The sequence below is a fragment of the Euleptes europaea genome, chromosome 3 (genome assembly GCF_029931775.1).
Source record: "Euleptes europaea isolate rEulEur1 chromosome 3, rEulEur1.hap1, whole genome shotgun sequence".
Lineage (NCBI taxonomy): Eukaryota > Metazoa > Chordata > Lepidosauria > Squamata > Sphaerodactylidae > Euleptes > Euleptes europaea.
In genome coordinates this window covers 84,979,710-85,004,992 of record NC_079314.1, presented here as the reverse complement: position 1 = coordinate 85,004,992, position 25,283 = coordinate 84,979,710, and the positions used below count along the sequence as shown (strand labels likewise).

General features: G+C 42.9%; 1 protein-coding gene across 11 annotated transcripts in view; it reads left to right on the top strand.

Moving 5' to 3' along the window:
- Positions 1-25,283, top strand: part of ANKS1B (ankyrin repeat and sterile alpha motif domain containing 1B) — a 432,983-nt gene that overhangs the window by 165,779 nt on the left and 241,921 nt on the right. For all 11 annotated transcript variants that reach the window (XM_056845975.1, XM_056845973.1, XM_056845974.1 and 8 more), the window contains one exon: positions 23,491-24,062. In XM_056845975.1, the coding sequence (XP_056701953.1) occupies positions 23,491-24,062 (572 nt within the window). The remainder of the gene's footprint in view (positions 1-23,490; positions 24,063-25,283) is intronic.

The window sequence follows — 25,283 nt, the reverse complement described above, 5'->3', positions numbered from 1 at the left end:
AGTCGTGGACATGTGGAACCTCTGCAAGGGTGACGGGGACAATTAGGGTAGTCTGTCTGAGAAAACTCAGAAATTGGCTCACTTGGTTGACCTGTAGAATACAGAGATGACCCAGGCTGTGGACATGATTGCCCCTGAGCGCTCTCTTTCTGTGCATGGTTTACTGAGGAGCGTTGGATGATGAAGTGGTTAGGCAGATGGTTAGAACACAAGTGAAGAAAGCAAAAGTAACTAAACACAGGTAAAAGCACATTATCGTGCCTACTCTGTGGCAGTGATGGCATCGAAGGAAGCTCACTTTTCTGCCATCATTGCATCAGCAGTATGCCATCCAGCAGAGCTTTTCTGAGTTGTGAAGGGGCTTTTATCTTAAGCTCAGAGGATATTGACCAGGAAAACACACACGCCCACTGTGATTCCTTTGCAATGCATTTTGCAGATAAAACTGCTTGCATCCACCCCAAATTAGAAACCACAGTTGGACTGGTTGAATGTCAGGATGCTATTGGAATGAAGTCTGATCCTAGCTGTATGGATGACTTTCAGCTGGTGAGGCCTGATTAAATGGACAAGGTGCTTTGAAGTGTGTGGCCCACCACATCCAGTCTTGATCCTTGCTCCAATGGCTAATAGCATCATGCTAGGTTTGGCTGGTTGACTGGGTCTAGAACAGGGGTGGGGAACCTTTTTCCTGCCAAGGGCCATTTGCACATTTATGACATCATTCAGGGGCCATACCACGTTTAGATCTCCCAGTGGGGGGGGAGAGGCTAGTGTTGCCATGTCTCCAGCCACCACCTGGAGGTTGACAACCCTAGGGGAGGCCACACAGAGAAGGCCTGCAGGGAACCCCCGCTCCCCCCCTCCCAGACAGGAGGGCAGCCAGCGGTGGGCCCGAGCAAATGAGGTGCCAGGGGGGGCAGCCCACAGTCGATCGGCAAGGGAGGAAGGAAAACAGAAAGAGGAAGAGGGAGGGAGGGAGAAATAAATGGAGAGAGGGGGAGAAAGAAAGAAAAGGATGGAGGGAAAGAAAGAAAAGGACGGAGGGAGACAAAGAAAGAGACAGAAAAAGAGGGAGAGAGAGAGAGAGAGAGAAAGGAGAAAGAGTGACAGAAAAAGAGGAAGAGAGAAAAGTCTTCCTCCCCCCCACATACCCACCCACGCACACTGGCCCTGCGCGACCAGGCCCCAGCCTCCCCGCCTCCTCCGCCCACACACACACCCGGCGGCGCACAGAGCCCCGCGTGACCAGGCTCCAGTCTCCATGCCCTCCCCCCAGAGTCCACAAAAGCCCACCCCCCGAAGCCTGATTGGCTCCCGCATGCATGCTCTGCCGCCAGGAGCCGCTGGCCTCTTCCCCCCTCCCTCTCGCTGCTCAACAGCCGACAGGCAGCGAGAGGGGCTCACAATATGCTGCAGCGTTCCTGCACGCCACGGCTGTAGGAGGCAGCCTTGGGGGAAGCGTCCCTCCCCTCTTGCCGACCAACAGCCAACAGTCGGCGAGAGGAGGTCCAAAGGATGCTGCAGCACCCCTGTAAGCCGCGCCCCAGGAACACCCTCGGGGAGGGCCGCCCTGCACCCCGCCTCCGCGGCAGGGCCCCAGAGCTCCCGAGGGCCACAAAAAATGTCCTCGGGGGCCGCATACGGCCCCCGGGCCTGAGGTTCCCCATCCCTGAGCTAGGGTATCTGAAGTATGATCTCCTCCCATGCCATCCATTTTGCCAGTTAAGATCTGACTCTCAAACCTGCTGTCTGTCCCCCCACCTTCAGAGGTGAGGTGGGTGGTGACTAGGGCATTTTCTGTAGTGGCACCTCATCTTTGGAATGCCCTCTCTCTTGAGGCTGGCCTGGCGCTGACTTTATTTTATATGCCTGGCTAAAACACATTTGTATGCAGGCTTTTCATTAGGAGCATTATCAACTTTTAAATGGTCTGCTTCTGAATGGTGTGCTTCTGTTTTATGGATAGGTTTTATGCTGCTTATGTCTAATGGCTTCTGTTTTAATGCTGTGGTTTTTAATTTTAAACTACTTTGAGTAGGACTTTGAAGAGGCAGCACAGAAATATTCTAAGTGAATATATAAATAAATAATGGTGGCAGGAGTCTGGAGGAGTGGGGACATGGGGGTGTCATCAGCTATAGAAGAAGAAGAAGAGTTTGTTTTTATATGCCAACTTCCTCTACCACTTAAGGGAGGCTCAGACCGGCTTAAAATCACCTTCCCTTCCCCTCCCCACAACAGACACCCTGTGAGGTGGATGAGGCTGAGAGAGTGTGACTGACCCAAGGTTACCCAGTTGGCTTTATGTGTAGTAGTGGGGAATAAAGGAAGCCACAGCCTTCAATTTGCAAGATCTGAGCAAGGCTGTCAAAGATAGGACATTTTGAAGGACTTTCATTCATAGGGTCGCCATGAGTCGGAAGCAACTTGACGGCACTTAACACACACACACACAGTGGGGAAACAAATCCAGTTCACCAGATTAGTGTCCACTGCTCATGTAGAGGAGTGGGGAATCAAACCCGGTTCTCCAGATCAGAATCCACCATCCTAAACCACCGCTCTTAACCACTACACCACACTGGCTCTCTCTTAATTCTGGGGAAAACCCAGATGTGACATCATGCCTCTCTAGGAATCACCAGAAACTCTATGGTAAAACTTGATGGAAGCAACATCATGCCACCAGGAATTTTTGTTTATTTTTTTCCTACTTCTGCTCCAAACAGCAATGGGAAAAGTGGGTTACCAACAGGAGATCTCCCTCCATAGTGGGTGACCTGAGACACGGCTTGCTTGCTTTTATTGCCATCAGGCTGGTAAAATGAGTCAGAAATATTTTACAAGAACATGGGAAAAAGCACTAAGGATGTAAAAAATTCTGGAATGGAAGAGGAACATATTTTGCCTTGTGTCCTATTCTTTCATTAAATGGTAAAAATTGACACCAACCAAAATGCTATGATTTCTACTCTGTTTTATAATGAAACTTTACTTCTCCAAATATAATGCTTGACTGGCAAGACCAATTAAGAAAAACTTAATATTTAGTGTGCACGCTTGCAAAATAGCCACATACTATCTCTTGGCATAGAAAAATTAGTTTCCTATGTAGAGTGGATTTTTTTCCATCCAGTGTTAATTTACATCCTTTTTGTTGAAACAACTGTATATTTTACCATGCAAATTGCAAACCATCTATACTAATTTTTAACATTCTTAATTCTTAGAGTGGTAAAGTACTTAGGGGTTTCTTGAACATCCAGCTGCCTGCAAATTTTATTCTCCAGTAACTGTTTCAGATTGTCAGGAAATGTAACACAGCAGGACAGTTATTCATTCTATTGTGGAGGTGCTTGAACGTAGAAACTAAACACAGTACCTGAAAATGCCAATTCACTTACAGTTGCCATCTCATCTAAATGGAAATAAATTCCTTTATTTCTCTTCCTTTATTCTTATATGCTAAGTTAATACTGCCACTGTCCTATGTTCCTCCCTTGGCACTAACCTGTGAATATTCTTTATACACCCCTTTGGGTTACATATATAGTCACAGAATTTCTCAAAATAGGTTTTCGTCTTTGAATTTTGATTGCTTTATTCAGGAACCAATTTTCTAGATGTAATTACAGTGCCAAATGAGCTAAACAATCTTGCTCATGTTATGAAAAGGTCTATTCAAAATATTTATTCTTTTGGAAATAATAACAAATGAAGCAAGGACATGCTTCTAAATTGTATTGTTACTATTCTTTATTTTCTCACTGCTTGTGTCTGTTTACAAAAAGTGATGTGGGAATGGATACCTAGGCTTTATCTACACAATGGTGTGAAAAAGCAACCTCCACTATTGCTGCAGCAGCAAGTTGGTCACAAATGGGTAGGAATGGCATTTGCACACAACTGGCCCTGCTGGGCTCATTGCTACCATGGCCCTAGGGTTGCCAATCTCCAGGTGGTAGCTGGAGATCTCCCACTTTTACAACTGATCTCCAGGCAATAGAAATCAGTTCCCCTGGAGAAAATGGCTGCTTTGGCAATTGGATTCTATGGCAATTGATGTCCCTCTTTCCAAACTCCACCCTCCTCAGGCTCCACCCCCAAAATCTCCAGGTGTTTCCCAACTCAGATCTGGCAACCCTACATGGCCCCCACCTTCCCCCTTTCTTTACACAAAAGCCCAGATACAACAGTGATTTTGGCAGAGCCCCCATGGCCCAGAACGTCTCCTTTCCCCTTCCTTTCCTTTTCCAGCTGAACCATGCCATAACCGTACACTATGGGAAAGGAAAACAGCCCTTTAAAGGACTAAAAGGCTGGTGGTACAAGGCAGTGAGCTACCCTACATCATTTTGAAAATAGAGCAAGTGACTGTGAGGAAGCGTCCAGATGGATGCTCTACCTGCAGCACACCTCACAGTTTCGCCTCTTATTTGAATTGAAGTAGGTTTATTTTTAATTGGGATCCAGATGAGTTTTGCCCAGATGCTAATACTTCAGAGCTTCCAGCTATCCATGTGGGGAAAATCCCCATGTGGAAACAGCCCTACTTAGAAACTATGGTGGCACATATTGTTAGACACCTTTTATAAATACAGTAGAGAAACAAACATTCATTGTGGATTTTCCATTTAATGCTGTCATTCATATTGAACAGAATGTCAAGAAGCTGGAAATGGCAGTAGGTTCAGGATTAGGCATTTTAAAGGGGTTTCAGGGTATGATAGGAGGCACCCAGGATGATCAGGAATACTGGGGACAATAGGGGCATTATATGATTTTTGTTAACCCATAACCAAGTTTTGTCTTCATGCACAGCCCAAGTAAGAACTGCAACTTTGTGCAGATCAGGATGAATCTAGTTTTTATTTTCTAAGTATTTTTAATATAAATTGTTTTCCTACCATATATATCAACATTTTAGTAAATACCAAAGCTAGCATAGTTGCTCTGTATTTATGTGGTTGCCAATGAATGAGAATGAGAAAAATTCATTCATATGGGAATTCATGTGCTTTGAATATGAGTTTCTATGCATAATTCAAGTTTATGTTCAAATTAAACTGTGTATTTTTAGAATTATTGTAAGTGCGGGAATTTGTATGATTAAAATAAAAGTTGAACCATTACTTTCCCAACAATTTATTGTAGTCTAACTGTGCAATCCTGAAGGGGGGCGGAGCTGCATAGGAGCCGACATGACTCCTGCGCCTGTGTCCTTGCTACATGCGCCATCCAAAGTGGCACAGATGTCGGCGCAAGGCCACTTTATGCTGACTCTGGGGGACGACATGGCAGCGCGAGGCTTGGGTGCCGGTGCTGCCTCCCTGGCAGGGTTTTTCTGTTGCAAGTGCCCGCGCCGGCATGCAGGGGGGCTTTCCCGGGGGCGGAGCTGTTGTTAGCTTCCAAAGCCCTTTCACCTTGGGAACGCATCGTTTGCAGGCATCGTGCCTGCAAAATAACTGGCGTAGCCCCTTGAAACTCTGTAGGGGAGTTTCATGGGGTTTTGTCAAAAGGCCATTTTTTTTTTTTTTTAGGGCCAGAAAGCCTCTCAGGAGGTTGCATGGCTGCGCCTTCCCTGGCCATCATCTAACTACCCCCCCCTTTAGGATTGGGTTGCCTGACTAACATCATTCTTGAATGCTCTTCCTGTTTTACACAATTGGTTTTAAAATACCTGATGAGAAATGAATGAGCAGTTCTACTGACTTAACAAACAATTCCTTGGTAAATGAAGCCACCCACAAACTGGGCTCTTTTCAGTTGAATGGAATTCCATTCAAGAAGATTACCTTCTTTAGTTTTTTGTTCTCAGTTTCATAACAGCAGTGCTGGGTTGCCTAAGCAACCAGAAAAGCAGGAAGATACTGAACGTCTAACAGTTTATATGTTCCTAAGTATATGTACAATACAATGTAGTGACTCCAGGCATGCTGCTGTACAAATTATCCTATCTGTGACAGCCATTGAAGGAAAAAAATGCTATTCCATTTTGCAAAGGGAAAATGTATATGCTATTAGTTTCTTAATTGTGAGAGTGATTTTGCTGAGATTGCAAGTATTCATAAGAAAGTACTATCCATAAATAGTGACCACATTCAAATGTATGCTGGAGGTGACACAACTAACTTCAGCAGAGATTTATTTAAGCTGAATTGTGCAGATAACATTTTAATATATAATAAAGCAAAATCGTAATATTTAGGGGTAAATTTAATGACAGTTTTCCAAAATATCTAGAAAAATAAATTGTTCCTTCTAGCAGGAAAAAAATGCCTGATAATTTCCCTGTGTATTACATGTCACCTCACATAGCTGGGTAACAACTGAAGCAGTGAATAGTGAAATTATTTGCTAAAGGTCAAACTGCAAATCAGAACAAGGACCAGATATAAAATAAGCTGTTCAGTGGCATTATATTTTATTAGAACAATGGACTGTGTCTTTGAGTTACTTTCACTAATTATAACTGATGATATTTGGGGGGAAATGATATTTTAATGCACATATATTCCTGGATATTTGGAATGTATGGAGAAAAGAACACAGCCTTTCTCTGCTTTGTGTAAGTGCCTGGGTGCCTTGCAAGCATGATTTCCATGCATGGCACACTTCATCATGCTTCACGGCAGATGGGGAGGAGATAATCTCATTTTACCACATTGGGATTCATTAAAAAGGACATAGCAGAGCTGGAGAAGGAACAGAAAAGGACAGCTAAAATGGCTGGGGTGGGGACAGGGGAGGAGCAGAATCTGTTCAATTAACCATCTGAAAAATGAGTTGGATGATAATATATATATCTGTGAGCCAACATCAAGAGGGAACTCAGGGTCATCATTAAAATTGACTGGCAGTTGGTTCAGTATAAACAAATAGAAGCATTTCATACAATGCACAATAAATTGAATTGCCACTAAATGTTGGAATGATCACCATCTTCCTCCATAGAATGATTGTCCTATAGTAAACTATTACGGGTCTATATCATTCCAGAGTGGATTATACTGCATTATCATGTCATAAAAATCTCTCGGCATGTTCTTGTATAATCCAGGAAGAGTTTTACAATTTATGATGCAGGAAACCTCTAATACAGGGGTGTCAAATGTACGACCCTTGAGAGCTCTTATCTGGCCCATGAGCCAGCCATTCCCCCCCCTCCCAGTCCTGATCTGCAGCGGGCTCACCAGCCAAGGCAGCCACCTACCCACCCCCACTCCCAATCTGGGCTGGCGAGGCAGGGCCAGATAAGTGTCATTTATGTCATATCCGGTCCTCATAACAAATGGGTTCGACACCTCTGGGGTATAGAAAAAACCCAGGCGATTGCAGTTTGTACAGTTGCTTTTAATTTTGACATTGGCACCTAAGTATTTTGGGATTTCCCCCCCTACCTATACAAGGTACCATACCTAGATAAATGTGCTTATTCAATGATTAGACAAATTATATAAATAGTTATTATACACAATAGATAAATTTCTTCTTTTAGAAGCACTATACCTCTGGTTACTGTATGCTGGGAACAATTTTTAGCTTTAGCTTCCTTAAGGCATTAAAGTAGGCAGAGTGCTGGGCTACTTGGACTGGCATAATAGCACAAAATTATGATCGTGTTTTTAAAGAGGGGGCATTAAGGCTTAACTGTCTGTTCCACAGATTCTTACCTGTTTTGTTCTGCTACTAAAAAAATAGCATCTTCATGTTCATGCTCACAGCATTAGAAAGGGAAAACATTGCTATTATAATAGTAAAATATTATTAAAGAGAAGCAAGTATTTCAACATGAACTAATGGTTCAACTTTTTAAAAACAGACAACCTTCATTTTACCTTTATCATGGTTATTTTATTTTTATTATCTGCAAGCACTAGAACATTGATTTTGGTATCCATGCTAACTGCAATCCTATGCACATCCCACTCTGTTCAATAGAGCTCACTTCTTGGTAAGTATGCCTAGAATTGCAGCCTCCATTCAGTAGCCCATCAGCATGCAGGAACATAAGCACAGATAACACAGTATAGCTGACAGTAATCATATCTCACATCCAAGAACGATCTTTTGTAATACAAATATAAAATATAATATGCTTGTTTTGAATGAAGAATATTATGTGCAGGAGCGGATATAATTTTGTTCTGTCTTCTGGGCTTAATGCCTTTTGCTGAACGATCAGTATATGAGGCTTTGGAAAGTCTCTTTTTAAAAGCTCCTTGAGTGTAACCAGGAGTCAGTTGTGTTGTCATATCTATTCAGCTGTTAGTTTGCTTCTTCAATAGGCACACACCTATTAAAATTAAGGGAGGAAGATGGGTTTTTCAGTTCACTCTGATTGATCATCAATAGGACTTGTTTCCAGCTTAAGACTGCAGTATTGCTTGTTAACTTTGCATGATTGTACCGGGCTAGACTCTTCCAACAGTTTATAGTGCTGTTATCTGGGATGGTTGTGCCAGTAGTACGAACTGCATTTATTTTGTACTCCTTTTGAACTACATATTCTTCACCCTGCCTTATGCTCTTTCAGTTGCATAGCTTTTATAATATTCATTTTATTCTTGCAGTTTGTGTTGTTGGACACTGATAGTATTACATAAGGAAGAAAACAAACATGACGTTGAAAAGTCTTACCGTATATACCCATGTATAAGCCGACCCGCGTATAAGCCGAGGTGCCTAATTTCTCCCCAAAAATGGGACCTGCATATAAGCCGAGGGTCGGCTTATAACCCCTCCCCCCCTGCAGGCTTACTTGACAGGGTTTTCCAGCGGTGAGGGTCCGGCAGCGGCGTGGCCCGGGGGGGGCCTGGGCAGCCTTCCTGCGGCTGCAGGAGGCTGCCCCAGGCCGCTCCCGGCGGGAGGAAGCTGCGGCGAGGCCCAGGGGGACCCGGAGCAGCCTTCCTGCGGCTGCAGGAGGCTGCCCAAGGCCCCTCCCGGCCGGGAAAAATGGCGCCGGGGGCTGGGGCAGCCTTCCTGCGGCTGCAGGAGGCTTCCCATGGCCCCTCCCGGCCGGGAAAATGGCGGCGCGGCCTGGAGGGACCCGGGGCAGCCTTCCTGCGGCTGCAGGAGGCTGCCCAAGGCCCCTCCCGGCCGGGAAAAATGGCGGCGGGGGCCGGGGCAGCCTTCCTGCGGCTGCAGGAGGCTGCCCAAGGCCCCTCCCGGCCAGGAAAAATGGCGGCGGGGGCCGGGGCAGCCTTCCTGCGGCTTCAGGAGGCTGCCCAAGGCCCCTCCCGGCGGCAGGAAGCGGCACGGGCTGGCGGCGGCGGTAAGTTTCCCCCCTCCCTCCTCCCTCCTCCCTCCCTCCCTCCCCCCGTATTGACCCGCGTATAAGCCGAGGCCAGCTTTTTCAGCCCATTTTGGGGGCTGAAAAACTCGGCTTATACGCGAGTATATACGGTAAGTTCCTGCTAGAAAGAAATATCCAGTAAATACCTCTTCCACCTCACTCAGCAAATGCCAAATATATTTTCCATAACTGATGGTACTTGAGCATCATTTCTGCAAATCCATCAAACACTTAAACTTAATCCTCTACACAACTCTCTATTGATGGTTACCAGTCTACCATCTTTTCTAGCAGAGTGATTCCCAAGCATGCTTACTTTGCACCAGCCCCTGGTACACATGGAAATATTTGCCAATCTCAGGAATAGATAGCACTGGAAAATTCCTTTGTTGCCTGTTGTTTGTTGTGAGTTGTGATACTCGGAATAGTGAAATTTGCAATGAAATGATAAAGGCTAACAACCTTTCACTTGAATGATCCTACTAAATAACAAATGGGCTTCTCATCTAGGTGTATAGGCTCATGGATATGTCTCTCTGTATGTATTTATAAACAGGTCCTATTTAAAGAATATGTCAAAATATATACGTTTAGTTAACTCTTGCAATAAAAATGGTTTTACTTTATTTTAAGGCAGCTGGATAGAGGAGAGATTATCATAAGAGCAGTGCTGCCTATGTAAGAGGTAATTACAAGGGTATGACATTGACAACAAAATTAGTGCTCTTGCTTTTTATCATACTATTAGCACTTTTTTACATATACACTGGTTAAATCAATTTTGTGTAGTTGATTATTAAATCAGAATCTATTTGGTTTATAGAAAATGAGAGCAAGAACTCACGTGGAACATATGGGAAAATAGTTATTGCTACAGGGTGTATCCCACAGGTTGTACTTGACTAGATGAATGTTAGCTTTGTGAGGCGCCCCAAACAATTTGCCTGGACCCACCCATGTCCGTTAGGACAAGGGTCTCCAACCTTTTTGTGCCTGCAGGCACCGTTGAAATTCTAGCATGAGGTGGTGGGTGCTGCTATAAAATGGCTGCCACAAGAGCTGCTATAAAATGGCTGTCAACAACAAAATAGCTGCCACAAGGGTGGGGCAAACCATGAAATGGCTGTCACAAGAGGTGGAGCCTGTGACAAAATGTCAGGGAATGAAGTTATGCATAACTTTAATAGCAATAATGCCAGGAAAAGTGTCAGGTGCCATGTGGTCACAAAGAGTATGTTTGGGACCCTGCAGTAGGAGGTAACTATTAATAAACAGTAGATTAAAAAAAAAAAACTCTCCCTGGTCATGAAGGAACTCAGAATTTCCTTCACTCCTTACCCACCAACAAAAATGCCAGATTACTATCTCATCCAGTTGTCAGTATTGAACATATATTATGAGGGGGTGGGTGTGCTTTGTCCTCCCTCCTCCTCCACGTTTTACATTAGGATTTCATGGTCCCCATCTACCATCTGATCTGCTGGCCTTTCTGAACCTCCAGTCTGAGCAGCAACTCTCCCATCTGATATAACAACAGCTGCCTTTGGGACAGTAGACCTTGCCTGCTTCCTGTTCTCTCTCCTGACTCGCCAACCTGTGGGAAAGAGGATCTTCTTATATATTGACCTAGGCCCCATCTAGTGTTGCCAACTCTGGGTTAGGAAATTGTAAACCAGGGCAGTAACCAGTCATCTGATAGTAAAGTACCTTATACATTTATGGCAATAACAAATCAGATGTGAAGCATTTAGTTATCTATCTGGTTTACTTTTGACACACTGACACAGAGCAATAAAAGGAAGATTTATTTCAAAACAGCAGTCTAAAAAGATTTTTCTAGAATTGCAAGTGTGCATACAAGTCCTCTTCATGGTGTACTGTGATGCCCCTTATGAAAACAGTCAAGCATAGAAGCTTTGAATACAATAAGTAGAAGACTAAATTGCTACTTAAATTTTCTCTTGATAACTGAAGACATCCCTGACCTGGATGGCCCAGGCTGGCTTAGTCATAGAATCATAGAGTTGGAAGGGACCACCAGGGTCATCTAGTCCAACCACCTGCACAATGCAGGAAATTTACAACTACCGTCCCCCACACCCCCAGTGACCCCCACTACATGCCCAGAAGATGACCAAGATGCGTTCCCTCTCATCATCTGCTTAAGGTTATAGAATCAGCATTGCTAGTCTCATTGGATCTCAGAAGTTAAGCAGGGTTTGTCCACATTAGTACTTGGAGGGGACTGCATCAAGGAAGTCTAGGGTTGCTATGCAGAGGCAGACAATGGCAAACCACCTCGATTCATCTCTTGCCTTGAAAGCCCGATGGGGTCTCCATAAGTCAGCTGCAACTCGACAGCACTTTCCACCACCAACTGAAGATATACTGACCATGTACCGGTATATAAAAGGACAGTTCTTTTCTACTGTGTTCTCTCAGTCCGGTTGAAAAAAATTGTACTAGTTGCCTTAAATCAGAGTATTTTAGTTTACTGGTTTGCAGCTCAGAATTTCAATGCCCTTTAGATTTTTGTTGTTGTTGTTCATATGCTGCTTTCTAAGTGGTCTGTATTTCCCCCTTTTGCATAAAATATGAATTTCCAGGTCATTACAAGTGATATAGGAATGCACCATGTTAGTCAACTACAGATAAAGCATCTCTGTAATTTCTTTGTTGAGACACTGACTTCCCCCCCTTGAGAAATACTCTCTGTAGAAAGTTCATTCGAAAAACTCAGGAAACTAGCAATAAAAATTCACAGCTCCTAGAGTGCAATAGTACCCTCTCTGGCTTTGACAGATTGCTATTGTCACACATGCCTACTCTGCTTAGTTAAGCGAAGCATGTAGGCTGCAGTAGCTGTAAAAGCTCACAAACTAAGCATAAGTATAGCACTTTTGCATATGGTTTGGGCCAGTTTCTTCTAACTAGACTGTACACAGGACTGTGTGTTCTGGAGTACACACAATCACAGAATCCTGGAAATAGACTATATTTTTAAAAGCACATCTCTAGTCCTGAAAACTGAAAACATGGGGTTAAAAGTGTACAGTTCTTGCCTTCTGGAATCCCAGAAGCTGTGGCTCAATAGGACTTCCAGTGGCCAAGGGACAAGGCTTCAGCACCCTCAGAGTAATAGAATCAGAATAAACACATGCTGAATCCTACAAAGCATAGATAGAACACAATAATAACTTAGTACTGTGTAGTGGTAAGAATGCTGAGCTAGGATTGGGAAGACCTAGGTTTGAATGCCCACTCTGATACGGAAGCTTGCTGAGTGACTTTGGGGCCATCACACACCTCAGCCTAGACTACCACACAGGGTTTATGTGAGGATAAATGGAGGAGAACGATGTCCTCATTGGACCCCACTGGGTAGAAAGGGGCAGACTATACATTAAGTAAATCAAATAAAACTCTTGTGCAATACTTGTTCAAGTTTTTGTGCAAAGTTTGGGAATGGCTTATGCAATCTCTTATGCTTACAGAAAGACCAGTTTGGGTATGTTGAAATTTACTTAGAGCAATACTGGAGGAGTATAGTGTTGTTAGCAGAAGAGAACTTCTGCTGGTGGAAACACACTGTAAGAGCCATTCTATGAGTCTTGTGTTGGCTTTAAAACAAGCAGAAATCAAGCTTTTGTGAACTTAGAACGAACTATTTAAGTAAACTAATATATGCCCAATTACTGAATTTATGTAAGCTGAACAAGTGGCAACAGTGAACTTTCCTTGATACAAACTATGGTTAATCTATTCTAAGTGAAGAATTTAATTTTAAAAACTTGACTATCTAGCTGTGTGTAACTAGCATGAGGTCTGATAGTCACATCTGCCTTAAGTATTTCCCCATCCCAAGGTAAAAAGAGCATCTTACTTTATTTCAGCAATTATATACCAGATGGAAGCAAGATTTGTGAATATACAAATAAAAAAGCAGAACAGATCTCAGAAATCTTTGCCTTCCTTTTTTGGAAGAAGTTAATTCACTTTATAGCCTTTTTATTTATTGCTTTGACCATATGAAATTGCCTTATATCAATAGTCTATCCAGTTCAACACTTTCTATTCTTAGTGACAGCTGTTCTCCAACATAGGAAGAGATTTTTACTAGCTCCACTTCTTGTAATCTGAGATGCCACAGTTTGAACTTGGGTTCTTCTGCACACAGACCATGTAGTCTACTACTGAAATGCTTTCTCAAGCCTGAATGTAAAAGATGCATCCCTGAATAATTGTTTTGCATAGCTTGAGGAATGCCAGGAGAATGATAGCCTTCCTGATCTCATCAGGCAGGCCATTCCATAAGAAGAGGAACACAACAGAGAATACATGTATGCAGGCAGTTGTTGATCTTACCCATTTGCAGGGTTGGCGTGGTGTAGTGGTTAAGAGCAGTGGTTTGGAGCGGTGGAGTCTGATCTGGAGAACCGGGTTTGATTCCCCACTCCTCCACATGAGTGGCGGAGGCTAATCTGGTGAACTGGATTTGTTTCCCTGCTCCTACACATGAAGCCAGCTGGGTGACCTTGGGCAAGTCACACACTCTCAGCCTCACTCACCTCACAGAGTGTCTGTTGTGGGGAGGGGAAGGGAAGGTGATTGTAAGCCGGTTTCCCTTAAGTGGTAGAAAAAATCGGCATATAAAAACCAACTCTTCTTCTTCTTCTTCTTCTTCTTCTTCTTGGCACCTGCAGAAGACACTGCCTAGATGAGATAAGCTGTCATCGTGGAGTATGAAGGAGAGGCAGCCTGGAGATATGAGAGTCCAATGCCATGAAGGTTTTTTAATGTTATAGCCAATACCTTGAATTGAACTCAGTAACTGATGAAGTGATTGAAGAATAAGAGTCATATGCATGCCCTGCCTAGCAACTGAGCTGCTGCATTCATCACCAACTAGTGTCTCTGAGCTGCCTTGGGGGAAGATGATTAAGGGGTTGGAGCACCTTTCCTATGAGGAAAGGCTGAAGAGTCTGGGAATTTTCAGTTTAGAAAAGAGACAACTAAGGGGGACATGATAGAGGTTTCTAAAATTATGTATGGGCTAGAGAGAGCTGACATAGAGGACTTATCCCTCTCTCAAAATCCTAGAACAAGGGATATCCAATGAAGCTGATGGTCAATAGATTCAGAATGGACCGAAGGAAATATTTTACTCAACAAGTGATTAAAATGTGGAATTAGCTACCAGAGAATGTAGTGATGGCTTCAGGCATAGAAGGTTTTGAAGGGGGATTGGACAGATTCATGAAGGATAGGTCTATCAGTGGCTACTAGCCATGGTGACTTAAGAGAACCTCTACATTCAGATGTGGTAAAAAAAACCCTCTGAATACCAGTGCCAGGAAGCAACAACAGAGGTATTCCTTGGTATCTATGCCCTGCGTTGGTTCTCAAGAGTAACTGGTTGCCCACTGGGTAACAACATACTGGACTAGATGAACCACTGGTCTGATCCAGCAGGACTCTTCTTATGTTCTTATGACCTATGTATGTATGTAACATGGTACTTGGAAGGCTGCTACTTCAGAAGTGCAATCCATGCCAGATTCGGCATTAAGAATAGTTATTTGATTTCAGATACATTTTTTTACATTGGCGTATTTAGAAAAATACTTCTTGCATGTGTTATTAAATGTCTAGTGACTGAGATGTATTCATGAAGTATTAATGCAGAAAAACCTAATATGTACATCAAAAGAGAACCAGCTGCAAAGTAATTTTAAAGTAGTTTGGCTGTTCTAAAAACTGTGAGTTTTAATCAGTATCAGCATGATTCCTGTGACCTATTCTACTGACAGCTATTTATCATGACTCAAGCCAAAATTGCCCATGGAAAATTTATAGCTGTGTTTATGGCAGGTGAAATTAAATGAACCACTTTGTAAGGTCACTATTGTTGAAGAGTAGTCATAATTAAATGCAGACAGACTGTGCAATGAAACTAATGACCTTGTGTATTGTTCTTTTGTGACAAAGAAATAACCAACTGTCTGTCAACTATAGAACATGAAAGAAGCATTTAGAAGTCTTGGCTTTGGGCAGTGGTTTAATAGAGTTGTTAGAAATGATAGTTTTAACAAGGATTTAATTTTGCTTATTAGAAAATGTGCAAGAAAACTTAAATACTGAGGCTGGAATCCAAAAGATTATATGGAAGCATTAAGTACTTCTGTGTATGCCTAGGAGTTTCCCAAATCCCTTGAAATTAAAACACCAGGCATGTACGGGTTAAAATAGGGTTCCTTGATAAACAATTGAACTGCCCCTCACCTGCCCTTTAGTGCAGGTTCCCTGAAAGGCTGCCAAATTGGGTTTGTCAGTGTTTGGGCTGTCTTATTTGCTCAAGACATATGCCATGCCTCATTTTCCCTTAGTTGCCCCAAAATTGTTCTGAGAGATGCTGCCCTTCAGTGTGCATCAATCAGTATAAGGGTTCACGTGAAGATGTCCGGCACAATGGCATCTTGTGTGCTTGCTCAGTTATAGACACCTAAAGCATGCTAATCAGGAAGGGGTCCAGCAAAGCTCAGCTCCCCTCACTTGCTAACCATAAATACATCCCTTGCACAAATCAGTTAGTAAAAAGTCATTCCATCCACACTCAGGACAAATAAACCCCATCCTCTGTAAATAGAAGTAAAAACTGTATGTCAGGATGCCCCCCCTTCTAATGTAGGTCCTGGTTTATCTTTAATCTAGCATTGTCTATCTTGTAGGGCTTAACTACCCCCCTCCAAACCCTTCTTTGCAGTAAATCAGTTTACACTATGTCTGCCCCTACGCACTCTCTATAACCTACCTCCAGGATGCACAGACCTGATGGCTGAGCGGCAAGCCCAAGTGGCTCCACTTCATTCCATTTCTCTCTGACCACTTGATGGTAGTAAATGTGCCAAGACCCAACTGAGTTCCAGTGTGGGGACTGTGAGTGTTCACCCTTCTGGATTTTCGGGTCTGAAAAATCTGAATTTGCAGCAGTTGATACAGCTGTAGTTTGGAACAAATGCATAGCAAAAAGTTGTGGAAACAGCCCAGCATTCAATGTGTCTATTTCACCGCCCAGAAGGTATAAGAGGTGCCATAGCCCCTCCAGCCCACTCAGTGATTCTGACTCAGAATCACTAGAGGAGGAGCCAAGGTCAGTGTCTGAGGAGGACCAGAGAGACCAGGAAGGACCAGAACTGCAGATCCACCTGCAGACAATGCCTCCTCAGCGCCAGAGGCCATCTTACCAGGGCCTACAAGGGAAGCCTCTTCACCAACTCCAAAGATAGCCTCCAGGCCTCTGCCATGCAGGCCTCGAACCTGGCCCTGTTACTCCCCCCCTCCCCCAGGACCCATTTCCAGTCCTCAGGAATGCTGGCAGCAGAAAGAGCTGAAGTGGCACAAAGGAGCCAAAATGCCAGGCTGCCTGCATTCAACATCTGGGTATGCACTGAGGGTGAGTCTTTGCAGGATCCTGGCCAGTAACTTAAGCACCTGTCGGCAATACAGCTGGACCCAATTACATCCCACCCTACTTAAGCTGGAGTCAGGAAAGACAGCCTTGCTGGATCAATCAGTTCACAAGGCCAAACCCTTGCCTGTTAGATCTGGTCCAGAACTTTACTGATTCTGTACTCTAGACCCTGCCTGTTCCTAAAGCCCTGACCCTGCACAGTGACCACCTGAAGGATAAATCCTGACTTTTTGGGAGACCAGCCAAAGCCTGAACAGGTGTCCCCAGATCATGCAGGAAGAAAGGACCAGTAGATGACAAACAAAAGTGGACACAGAACTGCATCCCCCTTTTATGCATTGATAATATGCCATTTCCCCCTTTGATCTGGTTTGGGAAAAACCCCAGATTCTGAGACATGCAAAAGAAAAATCCCCCCTGCAAGTTCCCCTTCAACAAGACACTATCCAATTTGCCCCATGTGGAATGGATACCAGCTCACTAATCCCCAAAACTCCAAAATCACAATTAAGACAGCTGCCCTGAAAAGAGCAGCTTCAGTCGTTGAACTGCATAAATCTGCTAATGTCCTCATTATTTCTGAACAGGCACCGCCTATCTCGAGTCTCTCATGATGAACAATATTTTTCTAAATATGTAAATGACTTGAAAAGTCAGGCAAACCAAGGGACTTGAAGGAAAAGACCAAGGCTGCCACATATCCACCCATAAACCTCACTGCTACCTTCTTCAAACGTACCAAAAACTGCATAATATGTTCAGCTGGCACTGGCCAAACATCTGCCTTCCCTTTCTTTTCTCTCAAATTAAAAAAAAAACCTCTCATGATCTACCATAAGAAGTCCAGAAACTAGGCACTAAAGGTATCTAGATGGCTCTGTCTCCCTTCTCCCACCACAGTTACATAGATAAGAAGAAAAGTTGGTTTTTATACTATTTTCTCTACATTTAAGGAGTCTCAAAGCAGCCTACTATCACCTTCCCCTCCCCACAACCGTGTCCATTTGTGCTTGGTTATTAGCTGTGCTATCCCCATGGAACTGCCCTGGGTCTTATTTTGAATTATTCAATATTTTCCCGTCCTCCAGGGGTCACTGTGTGGCCACCCCACACTTGTTCTGGGGTTTCAGGAATTTTGTTTATCGTGATTTTGAATTTTGCCTTGATCCCAAAGCAAAGCTAATCAAGGCGATTTCCATGAATACTCTCACCTTCGGGTTTTATCTTCTCGCCCATTCTCGCTTGTTCCACCAGAGAAGCCCTCCCATAGAAGCCATTTTTGCCATTGTTGTCTCCCCCCCTTTCTCTGCCATGTTTCTCAGACTAGCTGAGGCGTCTGTGATCCAGATGTGTGTGGGGGGGGGGGAAGGCAGGATGGAGAGGGATCCCCCTGCTCTGGGTCAGGGGTAGTACCTGGCAGCAAAGATCCTGCCCCCTTTCTCCTCCTGGCTTGCAGGGCTGGGATCTCAGGTGGGCCAGCTGGGCATACATCTTGGGCAGCAGAGCAGAGAGGGTGCTTGCATGGGGGAAGGGAGAAAGACAAGAGCTGGCTGAATTTACACTGCGAGGCAAGAGGGGAGGGAAGTTGCCAGTGCAGTGGGAAGCTTGGCTTTGCTGTGCCTGCTGGGGAGAAAACCTGGAGTGGCAAATGGGTACACGCTGCTGCATGGTTCCCTTGCCATTCTTTCTCCCTCCCTCCAACTGTTGCATCACTGCCTTCCTCTCTCACACTTCTATGCTTCTGGTAGTGCTTTCTCCTTCCTTCCCTACATCATCTCTTTCTTCCTCCCCCAGCCTTTTGCACTGCTTTCCCCCGCTCTCACCTGAAAACTTGTGCTGCCCTTGTGTGGTTTGGCAATGTTTATAGTGGTTGCTAGGCAACATCAAAATGGTGCCCAAAATCTCAAAACACTACATTGTGAGATATTCTTTTCAAAAGTTGCAATCTCTATGCAAGGGCAAACATTGCTTTGACAGTATTGGGTTTTAAAAAATCCCTTCTCCCCTTCTTGTTGGATTTTTCTACAAACCTGGGGGATTTTTTAATCTGAATCTGGGAGGGCATATTCTAGGGTTGCCATCTCCAAGTTGAGAAATTCCTGGAGATTTGGAGGCAGAGCCTGGGGAGAATGCGTTTGGAGAGGGAAGGGACCTCCACAGGTGCCATATAGTCCACCTTCCAAAGCAGCATTTCTCCAGGGTAATGGATCTTTGCAGTCTGGCAATCCACAGGCCCCACCTGGAGGTTGACAACCCCAGCATGTTCAGTCTTAGATATATGATCTATGAATGTGGTGTATGGTCTAATTTTCACCAGCAATTTACAGGCTGCAAGCTATTTCTGGGGACATTGGAAACACCACAGCTGAGCAAACAGAGGATTTGCTCCTTATTTGTTAGAAGAGAAAACAGCTACAAACATGTTGATTTGAGGATCTGTAATTCACAGCACAGGCAAAGCCAGAAAGTCAAGATTCAGAGCCTGTTCACTGGGAATCAGTTTCCATTGAAATAGCTGCATTGAGGTACCAGATCATTTGTTTACCAATTTGTTTCAAGCAAATGATATGCTAATTGAATCATGTGTATTATTGTTTTTGAATAATTTATAAATTATCATTAATTCAGTCAACGTATGCTACATACTCAGCCCTCCTACATGTTTAGTGTGCTAGAGGAATTTGTTAGAACTAGCAATTCATCTTCACAGAATAAAACTGAAACAATCAGGTGTCTGTCAAAGTTACATACTCTGAATCAGAACAAAGATAATTGGGAACAGTAATAGATTTTAAGAACTACAATAGCCTATTATTCTGGCTTTTTTAAAAACTGAAAATGTGTTATTATAGCTATTTATGCAAGATATTTGAATACAAAAACAAATGTAAGTCATTGTATCTCCCTTTCTTTTTCCTGCCAGAACTAAGATTGCTGCTTGTTGTGCTACATTGGTTACTTCAACTAAACCTATCCATGGGATAAACCAGCCAGGCAAAAGCACACAGGCAGGGTTATTAATATAAGATGAGTCCTGCTGGATCAAAGCAATGGTCCATCTGGGCCAGCATTCTGTTTCTCTTAGTGCCCAACCAGATGCTTTGAAAGGCCTACAAACAGGCTATGGAGGATTACTTGTATTGCCTTGGCTGCCTCTTCAAAAGCAGAATAGTAAGGTATCAATTACTTAATTGCCCCTGACATTTTGAGCTAACCCCAAAGTTTGAATGAATTTAGGGAGTCCTCCTTAGGGAAAGGTGGGAGAGGTTCTTAATGTCTGAAGCTAAAATGCTTCAGTGTTTAGATCAGCAGATGCTGAACTGAAATGTCATTTCTTGATTCAGCTCTCATCTGCACTAGCTTCTCTCTCTCTCTCTCTCTCTCTCACACACACACACACACACACACACACAGCTTTTCAGTAAAGAACTTCAGAACGTAAATTGTGTACTAAGGAACCCATTTTATTTCACAGAACTACCTCTTTGAATTTGTCAATAATAATGGATATGAGGTACTTTTATCAGTTAAATTAGTTTATTGAATGTCAAGCTTCTCCAAAAAACACACACACACGGATTGTAGAACAGATCAAAAATGATTGTACCTGACAAAAAAGTATTTAAAAATATAATAGAAAATGTGGATGGCATGGAATTAAACACATTAATTAATTTTACTTTCAGTGAAAAGGAGTACAAGCTTGTCATGACTCTGTCCAAAGTAATTAAAATAAGTTTAACATTGTCTTCTATGCAGCTGTATTTTATCTCTTGTGCAACATACAATATGACCTATAAAGTGAGAAAAGCTGATATGTGTTCTGAACCAACTAATGTAGTTTGCCTATATAATTTTCTGTGATTCTGAATGTGAAAATTTACATTTTACAATTAAGACAGTATGAATGTTTGTTCTGTTTTTAATGTATATGTTATTCTCTTTTATGATGCTGCCTAGTAAATATGATTTCATTCATACAAAGTATTTCCATGTATCAGTGCATAAAAAGCAAATTAGTATCTAGGCGCCATTATGCAAACATAATATTTGATAAAGTATGACCAAGTCTTACTGAATGCTCTGCTGTTCTCACCACTATTGATTCCTACTCTTTCCAGTGATTATGTGACAATTACTGCTGCTGATGCCTTCATAAATATATATTCTAGATATGTATCACCAAAATTTCCTTTTGAATCAAACACAGGGAGAATTTAAATAGAATAGTAGCCCAGGTGTTATAATGTTTTTGTTACCATTGTTATGCCACACATTTCAAACAGGAGATTTTATTCCACACTAGAATCTCTTGCTATGGCAACCCTATTGCTTAGTATTGATATAATGTGGGAGATATAATTGATTTACTATGATATTTTTTTCCTGTAGACACTATTCATCTGATGAATTTACTCTTGTTTTGAAATATGCATTTTTGTTACATAGGTGTGAATAATTTGGCTTCCATAAATTTTACTGTAAGGAAACTTGTTTCTAATTCTGCCATGGCAAAAACAGCAACTAAAAGATATCAGACAACAGCAAACCTAGCATGACTTATTTATGCTAAGTTAAATGGGAAGAGGTATTGTAGCACCACCCTTTGGTGTGTGGGGTTCTGCAAGGTGCAGTCCTCTCCCCTATGTTGTTTAACATCTATATGTGCCCCCTCACCCAGCTTGATTGGAGCTTTGAGCTAGGTTGTCATCAGTATGCTGATGACACCCAGCTTTATCTGTTGATGGATGGCCATCTAGATTCCACCTGGACACACTGTCCAGGTGCCTGGATGCTGTGACGGAATGGTTGAGGAATAGTCAGCTGAAACGGAGTCCATCAAAGACGGGGGTCCTGTGGCTTGGTCAGGGTGGCTGTGGGGTGGGATGCCAGCTCCTGGGTCTTGATGGTGTGTAATTTACACCTATGCCTTTCGTCAGGAGCCTGGGTGTGATTATTGATACTTCCTTATCAATAGAGGCTCAGGTCACAGCCGTGGCCCAGATGGCCTTTTTGCATCTCTGCCAGGCCCGGCAGCTGATGCCTTACCTCTCCCACCCTGACCTAGCCATGGTGATCCATACAATGGTCACCTCCAGGCTAGATTACTGTAACTTGCTCTATGTAGGGCTGCCCTGGAGACTGACATTAAAACTCCAGCTGGTACAGACCCCACTGCTAGTGCACATTCAGCCAGTGCTCCGCCAACTACACTGGTTCCAGCTGGAACACCGGATCAGGTTCAAGGGGCTGTTTTTTGACCTTTAAATCCGTACACATTCTGGAACCTTCGTATCTGCAGGACTGCTTTTTCTGGTATGCCCCCCAGAGAACATTGTTCTAATGAGACCAGGGACTTGCGGGTTCTTAAGGAATTCTGCAGGACCGGCAAGACAGAGCTATTCTACCAGGCCTATGGTTGAAGGCAGCTACAGGTTTCCATCAATTCTGGCTTCCCCACCCCACCACCCTCACTTTCAATTTGTTTATGATTATCACCCATGGTTTGGGGGGTCCTGGATGCTTGCAGGCCTTGATGCAGCACATATGCTGTAATAGGCACCATCTGATTTATTTAGTGTTGATGTCTATTATGATTGTCCATGGGGCCTTTTTTATACGATTAGAACTGTTTTAGTGTCATTTTATTGTACCTTTTATTGTATTTATGATGTGACTATGCTGTGAGCCACCCTGAGCCTAGCTTTGCCAGGGAGGGTGGAATATAAGAGTAAATAAATAAATATGCTTATAGAAGCAATATCAAATTAACAGACTGATATTTTTATTCCTGTTCTGATTCCATACCATGCTTGTTGGTTTAGGGGGAATTTTTAATGGGTGGAAAAAGACCTGACAAGTTTATATATGTAAAATATATGTTTATATGGGTGGGAAAGGACCTGACAAGTTTATATATGTGAAATATAAGTTTCAGACTTATTTCCATATATATATAACAATACGTTAAAGATATCCCTCTGTTGAAACAGATGTGTCTGATTTTTTTTTTCTTTCAGCATGATTGCTAATAGGGGTTAAGCAATTTGTCCATATTACCCTGCTTCTTAACATCTTTGCATTGGCTGCCTGTTTAACCTTTAAATCCCTTTATCACTTTGGACCTTCCTATGTGAAGAACCATCTCTGCCCATATGAACCCATGCAGCAACTCCAGCTGTTCGTCCATCCCATAAGGCAGTCAAGACTGCATTGGGGCTAGCCTGAGCTACTCCTGTTTGGAGGTCTTCTGGAGACTGGGGGAAAAGTGACTGCCCTCCTTAGGTTCTGAAAGTCTGAGTTATATAGGCAAGAGCGTAACTGTGTTGTTCTGCAGTAGAACAGGTAAATTTGAGTCCAGCAGCATCTTAAAACCAACAAGATTTTTAGTGTATGAGCTTTCGAAACTCAAAACATACCCTGAAAATCTTGTTAGTCTCTAAGGTGCTACTGGACTTGAATCTAGTTGTTATATAGGCAAGCCTTTGGTGGTCCATGAAGAGGAATTCTTGGTTGAAGTTGTTTGACCAGTAAATATGGGAATGGTGGTAGGGGGCTGTTTTCTGTCATTTTTGTCTTCTGGGTTATGATTTTATAGCATTGTTGGTAGTTTTTCTGCTTGTAAGCCATCCTGCAACACAGAGGAAAAATATTTTGAATAAATCAAAACAAAGAATATTTGATTACAATCATAAACAGAAAGAAACTTTTTGTTTTACAGAAACCCAGCATACATCCATTGAAAGTGACCTTCTTGAAGCACATCCTTCTGAGCAATTTGCTGGCCTGCTTCATGGATCATCACCTGTTTGTGACCCACCTGAAAATTCACTTCAGTTATACAGAAAAAACAGCACAGCTAATGAATTGCACAACAAAAATAGTTTGAACAGGAGTTTTTTGAATCCAGCGCAACTACAGCAAGAAAACAGCACAGATCCCCCGGTGAAAAAGAAAAAGCCACCAATTTTAAACAGAACTATATTTCCTTCTAAAAGTAGTATAGTAGAAGCAAATACACTCGCCGGCATAACAAGAACTGGGGATCAGTGGGTTGTTAATGCTGCAGGGTTTGTGGAACGTGCTTGCACACTTGGGAGGATTCGATCTTTGCCAAAGACACTGCTTGATATGCATTTATCCAAATATGTTTCAAAATCAGACTCTAACCTCATTTCCTATCCACCTAATGAGCAAAAAGCAAGAAGAAAGTGGAATGAATCTACAGCAGACCCAAAAGGCTCTAGAGAAAATTCTGAAAGAACACCTTCCTTTACTTCAGAATGGGAAGAAGTAAGCCTTTTTGTGTATACATGTAACATAAGAACCATGTAGGGTAGGGTTGCCAACTGCAGGTTGGGAAATTCCTGGAGATTTGGGGATGGAGTCTTGGAAGGACAAGGTTTGGGAAGGGGAAGGACCTCAGTATGCTACAGCGCCATAGAGTCCACCGTCCAAAGTACCCATTTTCTCCAGGGGAACTGATTTCTGTAGTTTGGAGATCAGTTGTGATTCTGGGAGATCTCCAGGCCCCACATGGTGGTTGGCAACCCTAACCTTTGGGTCAAAATTGAGATTACTGCCTGGCAAGCAATAATGCACAGTGGAGCTTTTTATTCTCAGATTGTTTTCTTTTTTCAATTAGCAGCCTTCCTCATCACTTGTCAAGCCCCTCTGAAATTTGGTTTCAAAAGTTGTTTCTAATTCAATTTGCATTTCCTGGGAGAGTCAATCATAATTTTTTATGTAGTGCAGGGAGCTGCTGCTATGAAAAAAGTCAAATGCCCTCCTCTGTGTGTTTGTGTGTTACGTGCCATCAAGTCACTTCTGACTTATGGCAAGCCTATGAATTAATGACCTCCAAAACATCCTATTGTTACCAGCCTTGCTCAGGTCTTGCAAATGGAGGGTGGTGGCTTCCTGGATTGAGTCAATCCATCTCATGTTGGGTCTTCCTTTTCCTGTTGCCTTCTGCTTTTCCTATCATTACTGTCTTTTCCAGTGACTCTTGTCTTCTCATAATGTGACCAAAGTATGATAGCTTCAATTTGGTCATTTTAGCTTCTAGGGAGAGTTCAGTGCCCTGCTGCACATATATAAACCTCTGCACATGTGGTTGGTTTTTGAAGAAACTAGAAGTTTGAATATACCCAGTTAAAAATCCTCTTCAGAATTTATATTGTGATATTCAATCACAGCTGTTGGATATTTGGCTCATGGTCGAGGTTTTTCTGCAGTGCCACAAGCATAATGGAAGTTATTATCTCTACAGAGAATTTTGTCATCTTCATGTAATCTGTGTCATGTTGTGGTTTTCAGGTGAAAGTCTACTAATGGTCCTCAAGACTGCCATTTCCAGACTCAAGGAATATCTAAAACTTTCCCAAGTTTCATTTTTTCCTATGAAAGTTAATTATATCTACCAGTTTTCCTAAAACAAGGGACAATAGAAGAAATATATATGTGATAAATGTGCAAGCACAATGGCTTTAGGTGGAATGAAGCTTTCTGTAA